The sequence below is a fragment of the Onychomys torridus genome, unplaced genomic scaffold (genome assembly GCF_903995425.1).
Source record: "Onychomys torridus unplaced genomic scaffold, mOncTor1.1, whole genome shotgun sequence".
Classification (NCBI taxonomy): domain Eukaryota; kingdom Metazoa; phylum Chordata; class Mammalia; order Rodentia; family Cricetidae; genus Onychomys; species Onychomys torridus.
Genome location: NW_023412870.1, coordinates 1,087,053 through 1,107,835, shown reverse-complemented (window position 1 = coordinate 1,107,835; position 20,783 = coordinate 1,087,053). Strand labels below are relative to the sequence as shown.

The 20,783-nt window shown below is 47.8% G+C and overlaps 2 protein-coding genes across 4 annotated transcripts in view; one reads left to right on the top strand and one right to left on the bottom strand.

Moving 5' to 3' along the window:
• The window catches only part of Gabbr1 (gamma-aminobutyric acid type B receptor subunit 1), a 30,371-nt gene extending 16,141 nt beyond the window's left edge, over nucleotides 1-14,230 (top strand). For all 3 annotated transcript variants that reach the window (XM_036176383.1, XM_036176382.1, XM_036176381.1), the window contains 12 exons: nucleotides 417-659; nucleotides 1,219-1,282; nucleotides 2,502-2,579; nucleotides 5,176-5,326; nucleotides 5,790-5,922; nucleotides 7,103-7,219; nucleotides 7,298-7,405; nucleotides 7,941-8,034; nucleotides 8,635-8,762; nucleotides 10,243-10,371; nucleotides 10,538-10,681; nucleotides 11,331-14,230. In XM_036176383.1, the coding sequence (XP_036032276.1) occupies nucleotides 417-659; nucleotides 1,219-1,282; nucleotides 2,502-2,579; nucleotides 5,176-5,326; nucleotides 5,790-5,922; nucleotides 7,103-7,219; nucleotides 7,298-7,405; nucleotides 7,941-8,034; nucleotides 8,635-8,762; nucleotides 10,243-10,371; nucleotides 10,538-10,681; nucleotides 11,331-11,504 (1,563 nt within the window). In that variant the 3' untranslated portion in view covers nucleotides 11,505-14,230. The remainder of the gene's footprint in view (nucleotides 1-416; nucleotides 660-1,218; nucleotides 1,283-2,501; nucleotides 2,580-5,175; nucleotides 5,327-5,789; nucleotides 5,923-7,102; nucleotides 7,220-7,297; nucleotides 7,406-7,940; nucleotides 8,035-8,634; nucleotides 8,763-10,242; nucleotides 10,372-10,537; nucleotides 10,682-11,330) is intronic.
• Nucleotides 14,231-19,110: 4,880 nt separating this feature from the next.
• Nucleotides 19,111-20,162, bottom strand: LOC118576048 (olfactory receptor 2H2). Its single transcript, XM_036176458.1, has one exon. It carries the CDS (start codon nucleotides 20,076-20,078, stop codon nucleotides 19,146-19,148), a length of 933 nt encoding a protein of 310 aa, XP_036032351.1. The 5' UTR covers nucleotides 20,079-20,162; the 3' UTR covers nucleotides 19,111-19,145.
• Between the last annotated feature and the right edge of the window lie 621 nt (nucleotides 20,163-20,783).

Sequence of the window (20,783 nt, the reverse complement as noted above, 5' to 3'; positions counted from 1 at the left end):
GAGCCGTTAGCTCCTGGGTCAGCTCTGCTGTGAAAGTCTGACGGTTGGGAGAAGGCCAGCACTGCCACTCTGCGTGGCAATATCCATCTCTTCCCTGGCTCTGCCTCTGCCTCTCTCCTTTGCCATTCATTTCCCAGAGTGTTTATTCATCAGATTTCTCTGTTGTTTGTAGTTCTGAGCTAGCAGCTGTACACTCTTAAGACCGTTGGACCCAGCTAATCCCCGCTTTAGTCTTGTAGCTTCCAACCCAAGATAGACACATGGGTATAGCTAACAATTTTGTCTGTACATATGGTCTACCCGACAACAGAACACAAACCATCCGCTCGAGTCACAGTGTCTGAGCCAGAACTGAGGCCTCTCCCCCTGTGCCCACACACATTCCAATGCTTCCGTCTTGTTCTTCCCTCATCCAGACATCCCAAGAGTTTGTGGAGAAGCTAACCAAGAGGCTGAAAAGACACCCCGAGGAGACTGGAGGCTTCCAGGAGGCGCCACTGGCCTATGATGCTATCTGGGCCTTGGCTTTGGCCTTGAACAAGACCTCTGGAGGAGGCGGCCGTTCCGGTGTGCGCTTGGAGGATTTCAACTACAACAACCAGACCATTACAGACCAAATCTACCGGGCCATGAACTCCTCGTCCTTTGAGGGTGTTTCTGTGAGTTACAGCAGATTCTGCCATGCACCCCAGGGAAAAGCACACCTTGGAGGGCCCCTAGATGCATGCATTTTCCTGCTTTCTCAGCTGATTTTCTGTAAAAGTCAGTCATAGACTATGGGAAGAGGGATTTCCAAACCGGCAAATGGTAGAAAAGGCAACAGTGAGAAGAATTGCTGTGTTCTAGAGCTTTTCACCCTGGTCCAGGTGTTACAGGTCAGATGAGAAGTGTAGGGCGTTCAAAAGCGGTAACTTGACAACCTCCTCATTCCTTTGAAAGTAAGGAAAGTAGTGTCCAATAGGGTTTGGTGATTGCTCCTGGCCCACTCTCTGGGGACTCTCTCACCAGATCTCAAGGGTGAAGCTCCTTCTCAAAAGAAAACTGTTTCCAGAATCTAGGGTATGTGCATCTGGGGTGTGTCCTATATGCAGCAGATGCCATAAATAGCCTTCATTCAGAAGCTCAATTACATCAAAAACCAGAAGGTTTCAGAGTCCCTGATGTTCTCTTTCCCTCCCGCTTTTATCCCCCTGCCTTCCTCCACATGTTTCTCCTCAGGGCCATGTGGTCTTTGATGCCAGTGGCTCCCGGATGGCGTGGACACTTATTGAGCAGCTACAGGGTGAGCTCAGGCCTGAGAGGCTGGGGAAGGGGCAGGCAGGGGCTGAGCTGAGTGCTCACTTGGGAGGAGATCAACGATGCATCTGAACAAGACTGCTTGGTACTTTTTGCCTACCTTGCACTGTGATCATCAGGCTTTAGACAATGACAAAAACCAGAGTCCTAAGTAGGTCTTTTGCAGTGATTCTGTTCGTTCAAAGAGGCATGAAGATTAAAAAGAGGTGTTCTTTCCTCCCAGTGGCTCTAGTTTTAAGTCCAAGAAGTTACCTGCTTCAGGGTAGGTTGAGGGGTTAGGAGCTGTTAGTGTGTCCTGAAAGATAAAGGAAAGCTGAGCCTAGGAAGCTCTCTTTATAAAGGGAGTCATCTCAGTGCCTTGCAAGGTGAGCACAGTGTTCCAGTCATACATATAGCTGGCCTTTTCCAGATGGCATTTCCCTATAACAGCACTGAGGAGTCTACAGAGTTTCTGTGAGTTAATATTTCAGTTCCACCTGAGTCAGCCTCTTGTGGTGTGGCCAAGAGACCCATTTCTTAGTCTCCTGTAAAAAGTTTCTTTCTCCCCTCCCCCCACCTCTGCTACCAAATCTTCTCAGCTCTTTTTGTATATGGGACAAGTGAGACTGGACTTTAGCCAGGGTGAAGTGGGTGTGAGTTGGTGTTTGGAAGGAAAGTTGTATTAACTGTGGCCATTCTGGAAGAGAAATCTTAGGAGTGACTGCATTTCCCTTAGTGGCACTTTAAGAGGCAGATGTATCTTATTCAAGGCATTAGAACCCAAGCCAAAGGGAGAGAGATTTCTAAAATTAAAGCCACTGGGGAAAAAAAAGATTCTGTAATTCTGTCCATCACAAGAGGGAGACTGGGCAGAAGCTGTTTAAAGTGTTGGAAGCCAGAATCAAAGTGAGAGACATGTTGCTGGGAGAGGTGTGAGGCAATGGAATAGGTGGTAGACGTGCAAGGTGCCTTCCTCTGAGAAGAGCCTTAAATGCCTCCAGGGTTATATTCCACATTCAAATTGCCTTGGGAACCACCTTGTGTTGCTGTGAAGTTAAGTTGCCCATCCAGGCGACCTTGGGTCCTTACAGCATCCTTAGCATCCTGCAGTTGCTTAGGTCATTGGCATTAATACAACCAGGAAGAGCAACTTTGAGGGGAATAGAAGTTTGAAAACGGTGAGGGTGGCCTCTCCCTACCTACGGCAACTCCAGTCCTTTGCTCAGGTGGCAGCTACAAGAAGATTGGCTACTATGACAGCACCAAGGATGACCTTTCCTGGTCCAAAACAGATAAGTGGATCGGTAAGTTCTGCTTTGGTCGTTTTGAATAATCATTGTCTGACTTTTGGGTGAGGGGGAGGGCGCTGTTGGGTTGGGATGGCAGAGGGGTCATGGCAGGGATTGAGAGTGAACGTGGCCTCCAGGAAGGGAGGGAAGGCGAGCTGATGTGAAGCTGGGACAGACCTGGAGTCACCCTGTTTTTATCAGTGTCTGCTGCAGTGAGTGGAAATTAAAAGCTACACAGAGGCTTCAAGAAATGGAAACTCTCTTTCCGCCTTGGTGGTTTAGGGAAACAGCTGCCTACCTGTAGTAGAGAAGTTGAAATTCATGCCCTGCTTACTGGCTATTTTATGCTTTGCCTTTTTTGACTTGTTTTGTTTGCTTTCCTCTCATTCATTTTGTGTGCATGTGGAGGTCATAGGACAACTCACGGGAGGCCTCTCCTACCACCATGTGGGGGTCTGGGAGTTGAACTCATCAGGCTTGAGCATCAGGTCGTCAGGACCATTAGGCCCTGAGGCCTTCTCACCAGTTTTTGTTTCTGTTTGTTTGCTTGCTTGTTTGTTTATTTGTTTATTTTCCAGTCAGGGCTTCATCCTACATCTCAGGCTGGGCTTGAGCTCATTATGTAGCCAAGGATGATCATCCTCCTGCCTCAGCATCTCAGAGTGTTGGGATTTCAGGTGTATACCACCTTGCCCAGCTTCCCTTGCAGGTTTCTTGTTTGTTTGTTTGTTTTGAGCTAGAGTCTCACTGCATAACCCTGGCTATCCTGGAACTTGCTCTGTAGACCAGGCTGGCCCTCCAACTCACAGAGATCCACCTACCTCTTCCTTCTGAGTGCTGGGATTAAATGTGTGTGCCACCACACCTAGCCTACCATGCACTTAAAAAAAAAAAAGATTTATTATTATGTATACAGTATTCTGCTTGCACATATGCCTGCAGGCCAGAAGAGGGCACCGGATCTCACTACAGATGGTTGTGAGCCACCATGTGGTTGCTGGGAATTGAACTCAGGACCTCTGGAAGAGCAGCCAGTGCTCTTAACCTCAGAGCCATCTCTCCAGCCCCCATGCACCTTTTAATGAGGGGAAAAAAGCAGTTATATTTGGTATGCTAAATGACAGGAAATGGGAAAGATACTGGAGGTAAGCAAAAAGGAAGTTCCTGCTGATGGGGAAGGATGGTAAGGCCATGGAAGGCAGTTGCCATCTGCCTTGCCCAGTGAAGTCTCATTCCCAGCAGTACTCCTGGAAAAGTGTGTGTCTGTGTGTGTGTGCTCGAGTGCATACTCATGCATGCTGTGTGGCCAGTGTGCCATGGTGTTTTTGTGAGGTTAGAGGACAACTTTGTGAAGTTGGTCCTGTCCTTCCACTTTTTACCCAGCTCTGGGGATTGAACTTAATGTTGGCAGAGTTAACAATTGCTTTTACCCATTGAGCCATCATTCAGGCCCAGCTTTATTAAGTTTAATTAATTTTTATATGTTATGTGTGTTTTGCCTGCGTGTGTGTGTGTGTGTGTGTGTGTGTGTGTGTGTGTGTGTGTGTGTGTGCCTGAGGCCAGAAATGGGCATCCGAGCTTCTGGAACTGGAATCACAAATGGCTGTGTCCCACCACATAGGTGCTGCTGGGAAGCACAGAGAGTAACTGCTGAGCCATCTCCCCAGCTCTCTGCTTTAGTTTATTATTTATTTTGAGACAAGCTTTCACTCTTGAGAACTCAAAGCTGTGTCAATCTTCCTGCCTCAGACTCCAAGCATTGCTTCCATTACTGAGTGAGCTACCATGCCTAGGCTTTGCTTCATTTTTATTATTTATTTATTTTTGTAGCATGAATTTAGGGCAGTGTTCTGTTCAGTTATAAATGCTGCCTGGCCTAAATTGGCTTTTTAATTTTTTTTCCTTAAAGCTAAGCAAATTGAAATTAAGTAGGTGTTTTGCGTGTCGTCATCTTCCTCCCCCCTCCGACAAACTTGAGCTTTTCCCTTAATAGTAACTGGAAAACACTTTTTGGGAATACTACCCTGCTAGGCTTGTTCTTGTGTCTTTTGCTGGAGGTTAGAGGAACACACTTGGATACTCTGAGGCTCTTCTGGCTTTCTGCTTCTAAATTGCCTTTTGCTCCTTTAATGGGGCAATAGGCAATGTTCTGTAGGATTATTTCAGCTGTTCCCTTCTTTAGCTGTCTTTTTTTTTTTTTTTCCTCTATAAAATGGAGAAGCAAAAAGAACAAGCAATCAAAGCCAGGTGTGGTAGCATACACCTTTAATCCCAGCACTCAGGAGGCAGAGGCAGGAAGATAGATCTCTAAGTTCCAGAACAGCCTGATCTACAAAGGGTGTTCCAGGACAGCCAGGGTACACAGAGAAACCCTGTCTCCAAATACAAACGGAAAGAACATGCAAGCAAAGAGACCCCAGCACAGACCCCATCTTCTCATTTTCTCGTTGTTTCTCAAGGTTCCCAGTGTCCTCCAGCATTCTGCCTACCATAGCTCCTCAGTGTGCTTGAGGGCCTCGTGTCTTCAGCGGACACTGAGTTTCACCCCTTTCTCCTGTCTTCATGCTGCCGCCTCCTTTCTTGTTCTCCCTTCCTCCCCTGTGCCATGCAGGAGGGGCTCCCCCAGCTGACCAGACCTTGGTCATCAAGACATTCCGTTTCCTGTCACAGAAACTCTTTATCTCCGTCTCAGTTCTCTCCAGCCTGGGCATTGTTCTTGCTGTTGTCTGTCTGTCCTTTAACATCTACAACTCCCACGTTCGGTAAGTTTCTCTTCTGACTTGATCCTTGGCCTGGCTGCCTCTCCAAGGTACTGACCATTCACTTCCTGAAGAGTGAGAACACTGGGATTCTCAAGACCCTGTGTCATAGAGAATGGGGTGATGATGACTCACCAGAAATGTAAGGGAGGACCAGGCATGACCCCCACCCTTGCTTCAGAGTAGTCAACTAGAAAAACAATAACATTTGAAGTCTTAGTGCACAGTCTTGGGCTCTAACTAGAGTATGCCAGTGGGGCCTTACTCTGTGGCCCTGTGCTCCCCAGGTCCAGCCCTGTGGTCCAACAGCTTATCTTGAGCATTCTTTCTGTCTGTTCCCAGTCTGTCTCCTTTATCCGCCCCGGGGATAGGGTTGTGCTGTTGATGGCATTTTTGGAGAGCCAAGCCTCCCTGGAGGAGATGGGGTAATTCTGCTCTTTCTCCCACCTCTCCGCCTCTGCCCTAGTTATATCCAGAACTCCCAGCCCAACCTGAACAATCTGACTGCCGTGGGCTGCTCACTGGCACTAGCTGCTGTCTTCCCCCTTGGGCTGGATGGTTACCACATAGGGGAAGACCAGTTCCTGTTTGTCTGCCAGGTGAGTCGATGGTGGGCCAGTATAGAGCTGGCGGAATATGGCTTTCCTAGTCCTCTCAGGAGGGCCTCCTCTGTCTCTCCTCTTTCCAAGACCAATGTCTCCCTTCCTGCCTTCCTCCTAGCGTCACCCTCTGGTCTCCCGCTGGCTCCGTCCCTTCTTTCTTGGTGCCAGACCTTTCCCATTCTGCAGTTCCCTGGCTGCTTGCAAGGCTGCCAGGCATGCCTTGCAGAGGAGAGGCGTGAAGGGCTGCAGACAAAGGAAGGGGTCTGCACACAGAGCTTACGAACAGTAGTGGCTTGTTTGTGGTGTGTGGGCTGAGAAACAAAACTGGGCTTTCCCGTGGGAGCCTTGGTTGGAGTTTGAAAGGATGGCGCAGAATCAAAGCAGACAGTTAGGCCAGGGGACAGGTCATTCCAGAGGGAGGAGGGCCTCTAGGGACTCTGGGCTCATGGAGTAGCTGGGACTGTGGGGAAAGACTGGCTTCAAGGATGGTTCTCTGCTCTCTGCAGCATCCACTCCTTCCCTGGTTCCTTCCACGGCACTCTCTTTCCTCCACTGTGTTTCTGTCCTGATTACACACTGTGCACACAACATGTGCTCGCACACAACATGTGCTCGCACACAACATGTGTGCACACACATGCACTCACATCTTCAGGAAGTGCCTATTCCTAGTGGGATCAGCATGCAGCAGGAGAGAGACAACTAGGAGATGTGTTTAAGGAGGGATCTGTAGAAAGTACTGTGGACAGAGAAGGGAAGCAGCTCACAGTCCATGTTTCGTTCTCAGAAAAGAGATGGTGTTTGCTTTGAAGGACGATGCATGAGATCAGAAAGAGAGTAGATAAGGAAGACTGAGTGCTTCAGCATAGCTGGTTGGGGCACAGGGAAGGTGAGGGCCTGAGAGATGGGCCAGGCTAATTGATGGGCCATGCTGTGTCACATTCAGAGGTGTGCAGGTGATAACTAGGCACTAGAACAGAGAGTAGGCTTTAGCAAGAATGCTCTGGTGCTGTAGTGGTGGAGAAGGATGGAGTTCCAGCCTTCCCCTCCCTTCCCTCCCTACTCTGCTTGCTGTGTCCTGCCTGCTTTTTGTGTGTGGTCACTGCTCACATTGCTCCCTGTAGTCTAATCCAGGGCTCAGTCCCACCTATGACCAGCGTCTTTCCTCCCTTTCTAGGCCCGCCTTTGGCTCTTGGGCTTGGGCTTTAGTCTGGGCTATGGCTCTATGTTCACCAAGATCTGGTGGGTCCACACAGTCTTCACAAAGAAGGAGGAGAAGAAGGAATGGAGGAAGGTGAGCAACTTCCCAGACTCAGCCTTTGATCCTGGGCATAGAGACCTATCTGACCTGTCTTTTCTGGATGTCTGTCAGACCCTAGAGCCCTGGAAACTGTATGCCACGGTAGGCCTGCTGGTGGGCATGGATGTCCTTACTCTTGCCATCTGGCAGATTGTGGACCCCTTGCACCGCACCATCGAGGTATCTGCCACTTGAGAGGAGTTTCTGGGGTCAGGAAGTGGGGGAGGGCCCACCAATTTGGCCTCTTCAGGGATATGTGTGGTCTTGAAGGATATAGCTGCTCAGTGAAGGCCAGGCGTGGTGGCACATACCTTTAATCCCAGCATGCCTTCAATCTCAAAGCTCTGGAGGCAGAGGCAGGCAGAGTGGCCAGCCTGGTTTACTTAGTGAGTTGCAGGCCAGCCAGGGCTACACAGCGAGACCCTGACTTTAAAAAGAAAAGGAGAGAGAGCTCATTGATTGTCTTTACATTCAGGATTCTTCTGTCTTTCCCAGATGAAGCTTCTTTGTTTTTCTGGAGACGGGATCTGGGAGGATGGGTAGGGTTTCCAAGCATCAGGGAAATTGGGGAACAAGCCCTTCTAGCATGTTCAGGAGAATGTCCCTAGGCCTGGAGTGGGATTTGGCACAGTACTGGGTCTCATAGTCAGGGCTGGGCGTTAAGGAGCTGGAAAAATGTACACTCACTCATCCCTTTCCTCCTTTTCTCCCCCAGACTTTTGCCAAGGAGGAACCAAAGGAAGACATTGATGTCTCCATCCTGCCCCAGCTGGAGCACTGCAGCTCCAAGAAGATGAATACATGGCTTGGTGTGTGGGATGTGGGTGGGACGAGGGGAGGGAGGAACCATATGCAGGAGGAATGGGTAACAGCAGGAGGCCAGGGGAGAAGGACCATTCAGAGAGGAGACAGTTCCAGTGCCTTTATTACTGTACTAAACTTTTCCAAGAGTAGGAGAGCTTTGGTCTTTTGCCGTGAGTAGCAATATTCAGCAGAGGGCCAGTGCTGGTTGGTTACCCACCCTTCTGTGACTGGTCAGCTCCTGAGAGTAAGACCAAAGTCATGAGGTCATGGGCTTAGCCTCTCTTCAGCCTGGCTAACATTCCTCCGATCTACAAATCCACAGGATGAACTAAAACCACCTGCCTGGTGGTCTAAGGGTCAAGACACCGTGTAGCATATTTTGGATCATTCCTAGCTGCTCCATTGGAAGCTGAAGTGAGGTCTGGGCTACATGGGTGGGGCCACACTGAGAATCTGGCTATGTCAGAGGGGCTGGAATGCAGAGGAAAGCTTCCTCTCCACAGGAGCTACAAAGAACAGTAGTAAATGAAGGACAAAGAGAAAGAGCGTTGAGTTGGGAGTGTGATGGTCCTTGTTGCCCAGGTGACACTTTCCTGCTGTTCTAGGCATTTTCTATGGTTACAAGGGGCTGCTGCTGCTACTGGGAATCTTTCTTGCCTATGAGACCAAAAGTGTTTCCACCGAAAAGATCAACGACCACAGGGCTGTGGGCATGGCTATCTACAACGTTGCGGTAAGCTCCCTTGACACCCAGGGTTAGTCCTGCAAGCTGTGAAGGCGGTAGGACTAGAAGAATCATAAAACTAGATCTGAGATCATTTGTGTAGAAGTCATAAAACATTGGTTAATGACTGATGTATAATCATTGTTGTATGACTTTCCTGAGGAGACCCTCGACAGGGCACCACGACAGGCAAAAGAAATGATTCTACCAAAGTCTAACTTGGCATCCTACTTTCATCTCTGCTGCTGTGATAAAATGCCTGGTGAAAAGCAACTTTGAGGGGAAAGGACTGATTTTAGTTCACAGTTCCAAGTTACAGTCCGTCAATCAGGGAAGTCAGCACAGGACCTTGAAGGAGCTAGTCATCCAGAGTCAAGAGCAAAAAGAAATAAATGCATGCATGCTTACTCATGTTCAATCCAGGACCTCATGCCTAGGGTTTGTTGCACTCTACAGTGACTGAGTCTTCCCACATCACTCAACAATATAAATCAAGAAAATCCCTCCCCCCAAATATGCTCACAGATGAAGCCAAGGTAATCTAGACAATTCCTCATTGCTAATCACCTGAGTGATTCTAGAGTCCAGAATCTACACTATGTCAAACAGACAAAGCTAACCACCACACGTGGTGAATCTGTATATTTGTGGAGGTTACTACAGGAGCATGAGGGAGTTAATAGCATTTATATCATCTAAAAAGTCCACTGCAGCATGGGTGATGGCTCATGGTAACTGCACACCTGGAGTTCCATGCCTGACTTACAGGCATTTCCACAGGAGAGTATTCACTCACCAGGAATTCATTACTGCTTATATAACTGGGGATGGGCCTCCTAGTCTTTTAAGTGGCTGAGTATCACAGGTCTCCCTCTCTTTTGGAGAGGGATGTTTCATTCAGAGGATTTAACTATACAGCAGTTTAGAAAGAACACTACATTGCGGCTGGGGTGATAGGTCCTGATGCTTACAAGACAACTTAGTGTGAGCTGAATTTGGTCCTTAAAACCCACATCAGAAAAGGCTGGGTGTAATGGCATGTGCTTGTCATCCCAGCTCTGAGGAGGTGCAGACAGTCAGGTCCTCAGTTCTCAGTGACCAGGTGAGGGACATGGTATGAAAAACCAAAGGGGAGGAGCGTCCATATGTACACATGTGCTCCTGTGACACACATACACACTATACAGAAATAAGAACAAAGCTAAAATGAAAGTACATTGTTACATCGTTTTGCACCTGCCTAGTGAAGTAGTCTCAAGGACAGACGGATGCAGAGATCCCGAGGGAAGCATTGATGTAGAGCTGAGAACTGGTTTGCTGGTCTGTTCCTGATTTTTAGCTATTTAAAGTCGAGGATCATCCTGAATTTGTGGACCATTCACCAGGAGTGTGTCTCCATGGGCTCTCTCTTGGGGAAGGAAATCCTGCATTCCTCCCACTTGAACCGTGTATTAGATCTGAGTCTCCCAAATGCTGTCTGTCTCTCCAGGTCCTGTGTCTCATCACTGCTCCTGTCACCATGATTCTTTCCAGCCAGCAGGACGCAGCCTTTGCCTTTGCCTCTCTGGCCATCGTGTTCTCTTCCTACATTACTCTGGTTGTGCTCTTTGTGCCCAAGGTGAGTCTCGCTCTCCCCTGCCCTCCCTAGGTAGAACCAGGACTTCCATTTTGGCCCAGCTTGTCTTTCATTTTTTTCATTACTCCTTCCTTACTCCCAACATTTTACCAGCTGCTCACTCACAGAGCTTCTGCTCAGCCACCAGTGCCCCAACCTTTTCCCCCAGATGCGCAGGTTGATCACCCGAGGAGAATGGCAGTCTGAAGCACAGGACACCATGAAGACAGGGTCATCCACCAACAACAACGAGGAAGAGAAGTCCAGGCTGTTGGAGAAAGAGAACCGTGAATTGGAAAAGATCATTGCTGAGGTGTGTGGTGACAGCTGGGGGCCCATGTCTAAGGGTGGGTTGTCTGGGGTTGAGCCTTAGGTACAGGTTCAAGTGTTGGTGATTTACAGAGGATCCCATAAAACCTGCAGGGAGCAGGGGCAGGAGAGGGAAAGGAGAAGGGTTGAGATTCTGTCTCAACGAAAATGTGGTGTTAGCCAGAGGAGGGGGGAGGGAGGCTCTGGAGTGGAGACTATAGATTCAGCCCTCCTGAGGCAAAAGAGCATCCGTTGGCAGTAGATAGGAGGAGGCCATTGTGAGCCATTACTGGCCCACACTCACAGCTGCTGGGTGAGGCATGTAACCACAGCATATCGGTTCTGGGCAGCTGCCCACGGTGTCCATTGTGTCCAGGTTGTAGTTAGGGACCAGTGCAGTGCTGGGGGTGGAGGGTGGCATTCCACCTTGGTTGATGCAATTTTCCTGTCATTATTCTCTTTGTTTTTTAATTCACTTATTTCCTTGATCTGTTCTCCTGGTGCCTTTTGGTTCCAGGGCTTTCTTTGTTCCTTTCTTGGTTCACATTCTAATTTCCTCTCTCACCTGTACACACCATTTCAATGCCTGTCCTCCCTTTCCCCCTCCATTCCTCACCCTCCTCCCACACTCCCAATTGTGCTTCTTCCTCCAGAAAGAGGAGCGTGTCTCTGAACTGCGCCATCAGCTCCAGTCTCGGCAGCAGCTCCGCTCACGGCGCCATCCCCCAACACCCCCGGACCCCTCTGGGGGCCTTCCCAGGGGACCCTCGGAGCCCCCTGACCGACTTAGCTGTGATGGGAGTCGAGTGCATTTGCTTTACAAGTGAGGGGGTGTCAAGAAGGATAAGACCAGCAGGGGAGGGAAGGGTGTGGGAAGAGGGTGGGGACTGGGAGGAGGGCAAGGACTCCTATCTCCAACTGGGAGAAATGCTCCAACCCCCCTCTTATAAATATATGTCACTCTGTGCATCTGGGGTTATTTGGGTCTCCAGTACTCTGGGAAACAGACTGTTTTCTCTCTTGTTCATTCATATTGTTTTGTATCACTGCTTCACAGCTTAGTTCAAACCCCATTTGAAGCTATTCACTCGTAACCCCAGAGGGGCAGCTGACCATACTTTTCTCCCACAGCCTATCTTGTATAGTTACCACGGAAACTCCTGCAATTTTAGCAGCAGGGGTCTCCCCACAAGTGTTCTTCCCACTCTAGCAGGATCCTCTCTGTTTCTCAGCATCAGAATCTCCTTCCATTGCCCTTGTCCTACCCATCCCTGTGTGTTCCTCTCCTTAAGTGTTGTTTCTTCCAGGGGATTCATGCCCATCTAGGCCCACATGCTCTTTACCTCTTTGCTCTGTGTGCTCCTGATTCCCAACACACATACCCCATCCTCCAAGTGCATTTTTTCGGAGTGCTTTCCCATGCCGCCATGTGCTCTCTGAATACCCTGCATCTGTGAGTGCACAGTGGTTATGGGTGTGTGCTGTGGTGTACTTGGGTAGGTGTGTGTGATGTGCTGAGCACACTAAGCTGTCTTCCTCATGTACATGCCATGTCTTTCTGTGTTTTCCTATGTGAATCATTATGTTGTATATTTACTGCAGTGCATTTTCACATCATTGTGTGTTTTGTGTACGTGTGTGTGTTTCCCTGGCTGGCTTCATGGCAGTCTTCCTGTCTCACTCAGCTTTCTGAGTGTTTGGATTACAGTTGTCTTTTTCCAACAGAGCCATGTGAACCCACCATGCACATAGTTAAGCATGTCTTCCTCAGTTCGTGTGTTCTAGGCCATCCGTACCCTCTCCTTGGCATAACGTTTCCCCTCAGATGTTCCCTGGATTCTTTGCTCTCATGTGTACCTCTCTTAGTCGGTACTCACAATCATCTCTCAAGACTGTATCTTAGTTTTCTTTTCTTTATTATTAGCATTATCATTTTTTTTTTCAGAACTAAGGGAAAAGAAATGGGTACAGGTTGGAGGCTCTTTCCAGTGGATAGTAGGTCCACATCCTAACCATACAAAGCATGGACAGATGGACTGATGGGGCGGGAGGCAATGTCCCTTTGACACTGTGGTGTCTCTTGGGGGAAGGAGCTCCCTGAATCTCAATAAACCAGTGAACAGTGTGACTCAGCACCTCACCCTTCATCCTGTGAACTGAGTGGGCTCCAGGCCAGGAAGGGAGAAGCCCAGGCTCTCAGGCTTGGAGTTAATGAAAAGGCTTTGAAGTGGAGAGATGCAAAGAGATATGTGATTGATCCATGCAGAATTTAGTAGTGCAAAGCAGGACAAGATTAAGTCCCTGATTAGTGAGTGATGACATTGGTGGTTAAAAGTGTGGGCTCTGGAGTCAGATGCCAGCGTGCACCACATGCAGAAATGTCTCCAATCCCTGTTCTCCACTTTTGGGAATCTGGTAATAACGGCAATGATGATGCATTTCTCAGTGGAGTGCATACAAGAACTAGGCTAATTATGCATTCCATTGTCTGGATCTGCTTGGGCCATGGTAGCCTCGGTTACAGCTGCTTCCTGGATTCCCTGACAGTGGTGGCCATGATCTGAGCCTGGAGCTGCTGGCTGAGCAGATGTGAGGAGTCTCCTCAGAAAGGAAGAATCACAAGTCAACAATGACTGCCGGGCTCTGGATAGGTGCCTCCAAACTTAAAAATCATTATCTAAGGAACTCTTGAGTACCTTGGGAAGATTTTTTTTTTTTTTTTTAATCAAGATGAAAGTTTGAAAAGCCAGAAGAAAAAAACCCAGAATTCTTATAATTCTTAGTGTCCTTTTGGCTTTTTTGAAGCTTTTTCATGTTGTGCTTTGTTGTTGTTGTTGTTGTTGTTTGTTTGTTTTGTTTTCAGATGATGGTTCTTCCTCCCCAGCTCTGCGTGAAAGCTACAAGGGTTGGATCTGCTCTGTCATTTCACTGTCCTGTTGATGGCAGGTTAAATCTTAGGCCCCCTTTGAAAACAACCTATAGTGATTATCCACCTAGGACCAATTGGATTTAATTTGAGTTTCCCTTCTTCCTGCAGTGGAGTTTTCTCAGAGAAAGGAGAGGAGGCCTGTGGAGGAGAGAAACCTGCAGTGTAGAAATTAACAGTTGGCTTCAGAAACTATAGCCCAAGGCACAGACCAGCCCTGTGCAGACTGAAATTACCCCTCTCAAACCTGCATTGCACATAGGTGAATAGTAAGAAAATCAAGGGTCGGAAGTTCCACTGTAGGCAAGAGAGAGGCAGGAAGCCAGCCAAATAGCAGAGCTCGCAGAGTGCTTGGTGCAGAGGTCGGAGGGAGCTCAGGCAGCACCTGTTCCTGTGCTCAGTGGGGCAGGCGGCACCTCCATCTTCGCCTCAGTCAGGTACACCCTGCACCCCAGACTACCTGCTAGGCCTCAGTGCCCTGTTACATACCTGTGGTCTTTTCTCATCTCTGCCCTAACCCTAATCACTAGAACTTTCTGTGAGTACTTACTGCTATATGACTGTTATCTTTGTAATTCTTTTAAGATAAAGTTTCATCTCTATAGCCCATGTTGGGCCTCACCCTCACTATGTAGTTCATGCTGTCTTTGAATTGTCCTTTTGCTGAAGCTTCTCAGGTGTTGGGATTACAGGTGTGTACTACCATGCCTGTCAACAGGTGGTTGTTTTTTTGTTGTTCGTTTGTTTGTTTGGTACAGGGTCTTATCACATAGCTCTATCTGGAGCATGACAGTTACTGTGTAGCCCAGGCTGGCCTTGAACCCATGGTGATCTTCTTGTCTCAACCTTCCAAGTATTGGATAATAGGTGTTAAGCATCGTGCCTGGAAACAGATTTCATTTTTGAGACGGGTCTTGTTATGTAGCTCTGGCTGGGTAGTCCAGGTGGAAATGTACAGAAGTTCTCTTGTAGCTTTCCTAGGGATTTCAGTCACCAGCCACTGCACCTGGCTCCATTAAGAAGCGCTGACAGGACAAGTCAGTTACTGCCATGGTTACTGTACTAGGAACTGGGAAAGAGAAGTGAACAAGATGGCCTCTGGGGGAGAGGAGAGAGGCAGAGACAGATCCCTCACAGCAGTCTATAGAGTGGGGTTCTATGCTCATTACTTGGCCAGGAGCCTGCAACTGGGGGAGAGGAACGTTGTCAGCAATAGGAAGTGGAGCCATCATCTGGGCGATGCCTTGACCACTGCGTAGCCCAGTGCCTACACCAGCTCAAACAACAGCCACGTCTTTGTTTCTGTGGGTAAAGCATTAAATAGGCTTCAGTGAGGGGAGTCCACACTACACAACAGCCTGCAGGTTTGAAGACAAGGAGCTAATTGTAAGTCCTTTACAACCCCTAGAAGTGGGTTTTGTTTTGGCCTAGCAGGCTCCTTGGCTGAGGTGTGGACTAAAACCACTACACGGGGCTTTTCCTTGTGATCTGATTCTTCTGATATAGTAAACTGGATTTCAAAGGTCAGTGAGTGTCCTTGGAGGTGGGAGAGACAGGTACATATGTATTTTTCAGCAAAGCCTTGGAAGTCACACAACACTGTTTCTGCTACATTCTACTGTGCTAGTCTCAAGGGGTAGAACTAGACTGTTACTCTTGGAAACACATACAGGATAGTGTAACTCATTGCAAGTTTATCTGGAAACATGATCCACTGAGGCTTATCTGCCTTCTACAAAGACAGTGTTCATAACCTCACCATATTGTGCATCTTCTTTCTTGATGATCACCAGGTTTGTCTGCCTTTGTCTCTCTCTCTTTTGAGAAAGGCCCTCACAAATAGCCCTGACTGGAACTAAACTATGTAGACCAGACTGACCTCAAACTTAGAAATCCACCTGCTCTGACTCTGCATGGCTGGGACTATAGGTGTGTGCCATTGCACCCAGCCTGATCAGACCAGTTTTGTCCATCTGATATCCAGCATTTTACCAGGCCCCTCTCTGGGGAGATTTCAGGGCCATTTGCCACTTTCTGCCTGTCTTGTTTGAAGACAGCTCTGCTAATTGCAGCTTCCCTTCACGATGTTCCATAGCCTTAGGCTGCCTGAGATGGGCAAATTTTGGCTTATTCCCCAAGGCTTTTAGAGCAGGGAATTCTTTACGTTGTCCTTTGTGTTCCATTAAGCAAAAAGTCCTCAGAAAAGTGGGCTCCACAACAAGCTGCCTCTCAAGCATGTGATTAAAAAAACCCAAAAAACAAAACATTAACAGCCGTTTGTATTGCATACACTTTTATATGGAGCAAGAAATAACACTAGAGTCTAATGCAGTGTTCTCAACCTGTGGGTCACAACCCCTTTGTGGGAGGTCAGGTGATACATAGAGCTCACATACCAGATAGCCTTCATATCATATATTTACATTACCATTCATAACAGCAAAATTGCAGTTATGAGGTAGCAACGAAATAATTTTATAGTTGGGAGGGAGGTCACCACAACATGAGGAGCTGTATTAAAAAGTCGTAGCATTAGGAAGGTTGAGAGCCACTGCTTTAGTGACTGAAACTGATGGAAGGTGATTTCCAGTATAGGGCAGCTGCACGGGAAGACAGGTGTGTGAGCCTGGCAGGCTGTGGCGCAGCAAAATGCTATACATCTTCTGGTGTGTGTAGAAAGGGGAAAAGTCCTGTGTCGTAGCTCTCTAACAGAGGTCTTGCAGGTAGATAAAAGATTAATGAAAGACAAATGTGAAATTATTAACATGTGCTTTGTGTACTTTGAGATTACTACTAACGAGCACTCAGGTTGGCTTTATACAACTCAGTCTACCCAAAGGTGAAGAGTTTTTCACTTCTGAGTGGGCTGGTGGAGGGGAGTTGTGTTACAGAAAGGAGATCAGGGAGTGTGGTAAATACTGTTCTGTGGATAAAAATTTGTTATGCAGATTTAAGCAAGTGCCCTGTTCACTGATAAGAATGAAGCCTTTTCAAATGTAAATAGAAAGGAAAATTTGTTCCCTGCTGGGCAGCATTTCTTGGGGGATGATTTCCTGTAGCCTTTAGCTCAAAGTAATCCTCTCCTTAAAGAGACACGTGCTAGCCGGACAGGGGTGGTGCACGCCTTTAATCCCAGTGCTGTGGCAGGGATATCTCAAGAGTTCAAAGCCTACAGAGTGAGTTCCAGGACCGCCAGGGCCACACAAAAAAGAGGAACATCTGTGCTGTGTGGGGTGACATGCCTTTAATCCCACCATTCAGAAGTCAGAAGCAGGAGTTTCAGCCAGCCAGGGTTATTACATAGTAAGACCTTGTTTTAAAAATAACTATAAATATATATGATAAAGCTGTATGTTTTGAGGTGATATTCTGGTACATATCTGGGGGAATGGTTAATTGTGCATAGTGTGAGACCTGGAAGGCTGGCTTTACTGGAGGCGCAGAAGTAAACTGATGACTAAACCAGACACAATGCACCTCAGATTTACAGACTCAGCTTTTGTTGTACCTGTTTCTCGAAATCCCCAGAGACCACCAAGGAGCCGGTTTCCGATGCAAACACATAAGGGACCTTTTTCATTGTCAGGTTCAACCTGGGCCACCACAAGGTAGGTGGAAGGAAATGTGGCGGCGGCCACGAGCCCAGGTGTAGAGAGTTTTATAGGGAAAAATCACAAGCTGGGAATTACATGCTTAGGATTGGGTAGAGGGATATGAGGCAAGGTGATTTTTGGTCTAGACTTTAAGTGGGAAGCCACATTTGAAACCATTGGGTTCGATTTGTGGCGGGGAACCACAATCTGCTGAACAGGGTTATCTGGACTGCTCAGCAGTATCATCTAGATATCTTTAAGGACCATAGACCTCAGACAGGATGTCTGCAGGAGGATACTGCCCTGTATCTGTTCAAGTTGCCATGGCGCATTCCCGAGTTCCTTTCTGGAACTCAGTACAGCAGGAGGTCTGAGATGGTGGCCCTTCCCTTAGTGGGGTCTGTATTGCCTTCACACTTTCTAGTGCTCAGATCATCACAGATACTTGCCTGATGTGCTGAAACTCAAGCCCAGGACCTTGCATGTGCAGGGAAGCCCTGTCCCACTGAGACAAACTTCCAGGCTCAGATATCTTACCGAAGTAGTCTTCTGTTTCTAGTGTTCTTAGAGGGTGCTTTGAAGCACTTGGGAAACCTCTGTAGCAAGGCGAGTCTCAGGATGGACATGTCCAGTTAAGATTGATTCCTCCTAAGTTTGAGGACAAATTGAGGCCTCTCACTGGGCTTGGAAGTCTCTATGTATACCAAAACAGGACTTAGAGCTGGAGCTCTGGATTCTGCCCTTCTGGGTGCCAGTCCTGGCTGAAAACTATGAGAGATGGTAATTGAACTCTTAGTTTTTGCTTCTGAAAAAGCTTCGTAATGCTACAGGAGTGAAATGAGCCAAGGGCTGTAAAATACTTTCAATGGTACCTGGAAGCTCACAAGACATCTAAGAATATCCCACTAACTACAACATTAATTATCTCTTGAGCAGCCCTGGTGTGTGCTTCTGTTTAGGGAGAGGACTTAGGACTGGTCGGTATATCAGTGCAGTTCCAGATCTGGCCAGTAGATGGCACCAAAGTTCCAGTGCTCAAATTGTTCTGCCCACATTAAAGAGAAGCGGGTTTTTTTTTTGTTTGTTTGTTTGTTTGTTTTTGTTTTTGTTTTTGAGCTGGCTGTCTGGCACTGATAAAGACAAAGCTAGGACTACAGTTCAGGTTGCTCTCCAAGGCTTTGTTCTGGCCTCTAGGTAAGGATACTGGAACATTTTATTATGGTGTGGGAACAGCAGCACACATTTGGGAATGTCTGACTCGAAGTCACAGGACCTAACTTTTAGGCAAACATCCTAACACTATTTTTTGGTTGAGTTTCTAAATTAAATTTCAGTTTCCCCTCAACCCTTGCTGATATGGGCGATAAAAAAAAGGAAGAGTCATAAAGAATTACAAAGAAACTCAAAAGGAGATACATCAAAAATACAGTGGGGAATAGGATTGGAAGTGAAAAAAATAGTGACAAGGGGCAAGAGAGATGGCTCAGTGGTTAAGAGCGTTTGTATTCTTTCAAAGAACCAGAGTTCAAGATACAACACTCAGGTTGGGCAACCTAACTTTCTGTAACTCCAGCTCCAGGGGACCTCACACCCTCTTCCTACTTCTTCTGGCATCCACACGTACACAAAGACATAACAAAAATAAAATCTTTATGACATACTGACACCCTGGCAAGGGCAGGGAATTAAAATCAAAATCAATGAAACGGGGCATAGGAGGATGGAGGTGAATTGAGAAAACTAGAGTACAGAGAGATTACATTTGATTCCTGTGGTAATCTATGTGGTATAACTATACTCCCTTACTGAATTTCTCATCTTTGTGTCCTGTGTTGTGTGTTGTGTCATTCATTACAGTAGCAGGGTAGGTCTGAAGAGGGAGAGGATGACCACATAAGCCTTTTGGTAAAGGCATGCAGAATCTCCCTTCAGCATACTGAGAGTGTGTGTCAGCTGGGCCCTACTTCCTTCCCCAGCAGCCTCCAGAATGCTCTCTTGACCTCCTCGTTCCTCAGGGTATAAATGAGAGGGTTGAGTGTAGGAGTTCCCACAGCATAGAAGAGACCAAAGAACTTGCCCCTCTCTTGGGCATAGGGATTTTTGGGTTGCAGATAGACAGCAATGACTGAGCTGTAGAAGAGGGTGACCACAATGAGGTGGGAGGAGCAGGTCCCAAAAGCTTTCCTGCGTCCCTTTGCAGAGTTTATCCTCAGCACTGCCCTGGCGATAGCACCATAAGAGATAAGGATGAGGCCCAGAGGCACAACCAAGATGAAGACACTGGCAACAGCCATTTGTACCTCATTATAGGTGGTGTCCCCACAGGAGAGTCGAATCAAAGCAGGGACTTCACACACAAAGTCATCAACCTGATGGTGGGGACAGAAAGGCAGGCGAAGAGTGGATGGTGTCTGAACCACTGACTCCACCAGGCCAATGATCCAGGCCACAGCTGCCAGCTGCCAGCACAGGCGGGGGTGGATGATGGTGGCATAGTGCAGGGGCTGGCAGACAGCCACATAGCGGTCAAAGGCCATCACTGTCAGGAGGATGCACTCGGTGGTCCCCAGGGCTAAGAAGATGAAGAGCTGAACAGAGCATCCCAGGAAGCTGATGGTCTTTGTGGGGCCCCAGAGGTTTACCAGCATCTGGGGCACACAGGTTGTGGTGAAGCAGAGGTCCAAGAAGGAGAGGTTGGAGAGGAAGAAGTACATTGGAGAGTGGAGCCTGGGGTCCAGTGTGGACAGCAGGAGGATGAGTGTGTTTCCTAGGAGTGTGATGAGGTAGGAACACAAGACCACCACAAAGAGAATCTTTTCCAGGTGTGGGTGTTCAGAGAAGCCCAGCAGGAAGAAGCCTGCTGGGGAACTGTGGTTGGCCATGGCCTTTTGTGTCTGGTTGGAGGAATGAAGCTGTCAGATTAGTGTGATATAAGGGGCCTGATAAAGACTCACCCTGTGTACTTATCAGGAAACGTGAGGTTGATGTTTCTCAGGCTCCCTTCTCCAGCCCATCACTTACCCAGTTGTTCTCTTCCACTGTTCCTCCCGGTCAGATAGTGTCTGGTAGCTGAGAGGAAACCAGGAATATGGTGGATGGCGAACAGGTGGATCCTTACTGGCATCCTGGTTAAGGGCAAAAGAGACTGATCTCAAATAGCAGCTGACGGTCTTTTGCTTTCTTTGTATACAGTGTGTTACATTAGTGGCATCCAACTCACATTCATCCATCAACTAATGTTCTTATCAGTTTTCTGTTTCTCTTGGCTGTTCACTCCCTCCTTTTCTTTGCCTTATTTCTGTTACCTTCCCTTTGACCTCTTCCATTTGCCATCATTTCTCCTAGTTTATGTCTTCCTGACTTTCTCTCTCACCCCATCTCGGTTTTTCTTCAGGGTTTCTCTGTGTAGTCCTGGCTGTCCTGGAATTTAGAGATCTGCCTGCCTCTGCCTCCTGGGTGCTGTGATTAAAGCATGCACCACTACCCAGATGTTTTCCTGACATTTAGTGGTCTGTGCATTTGTCTTTTTCTTAAGCTTTAAGGTATCAGCATTGTGCTACAAGCCAGGGCAGGGCTTGGTCATCTGA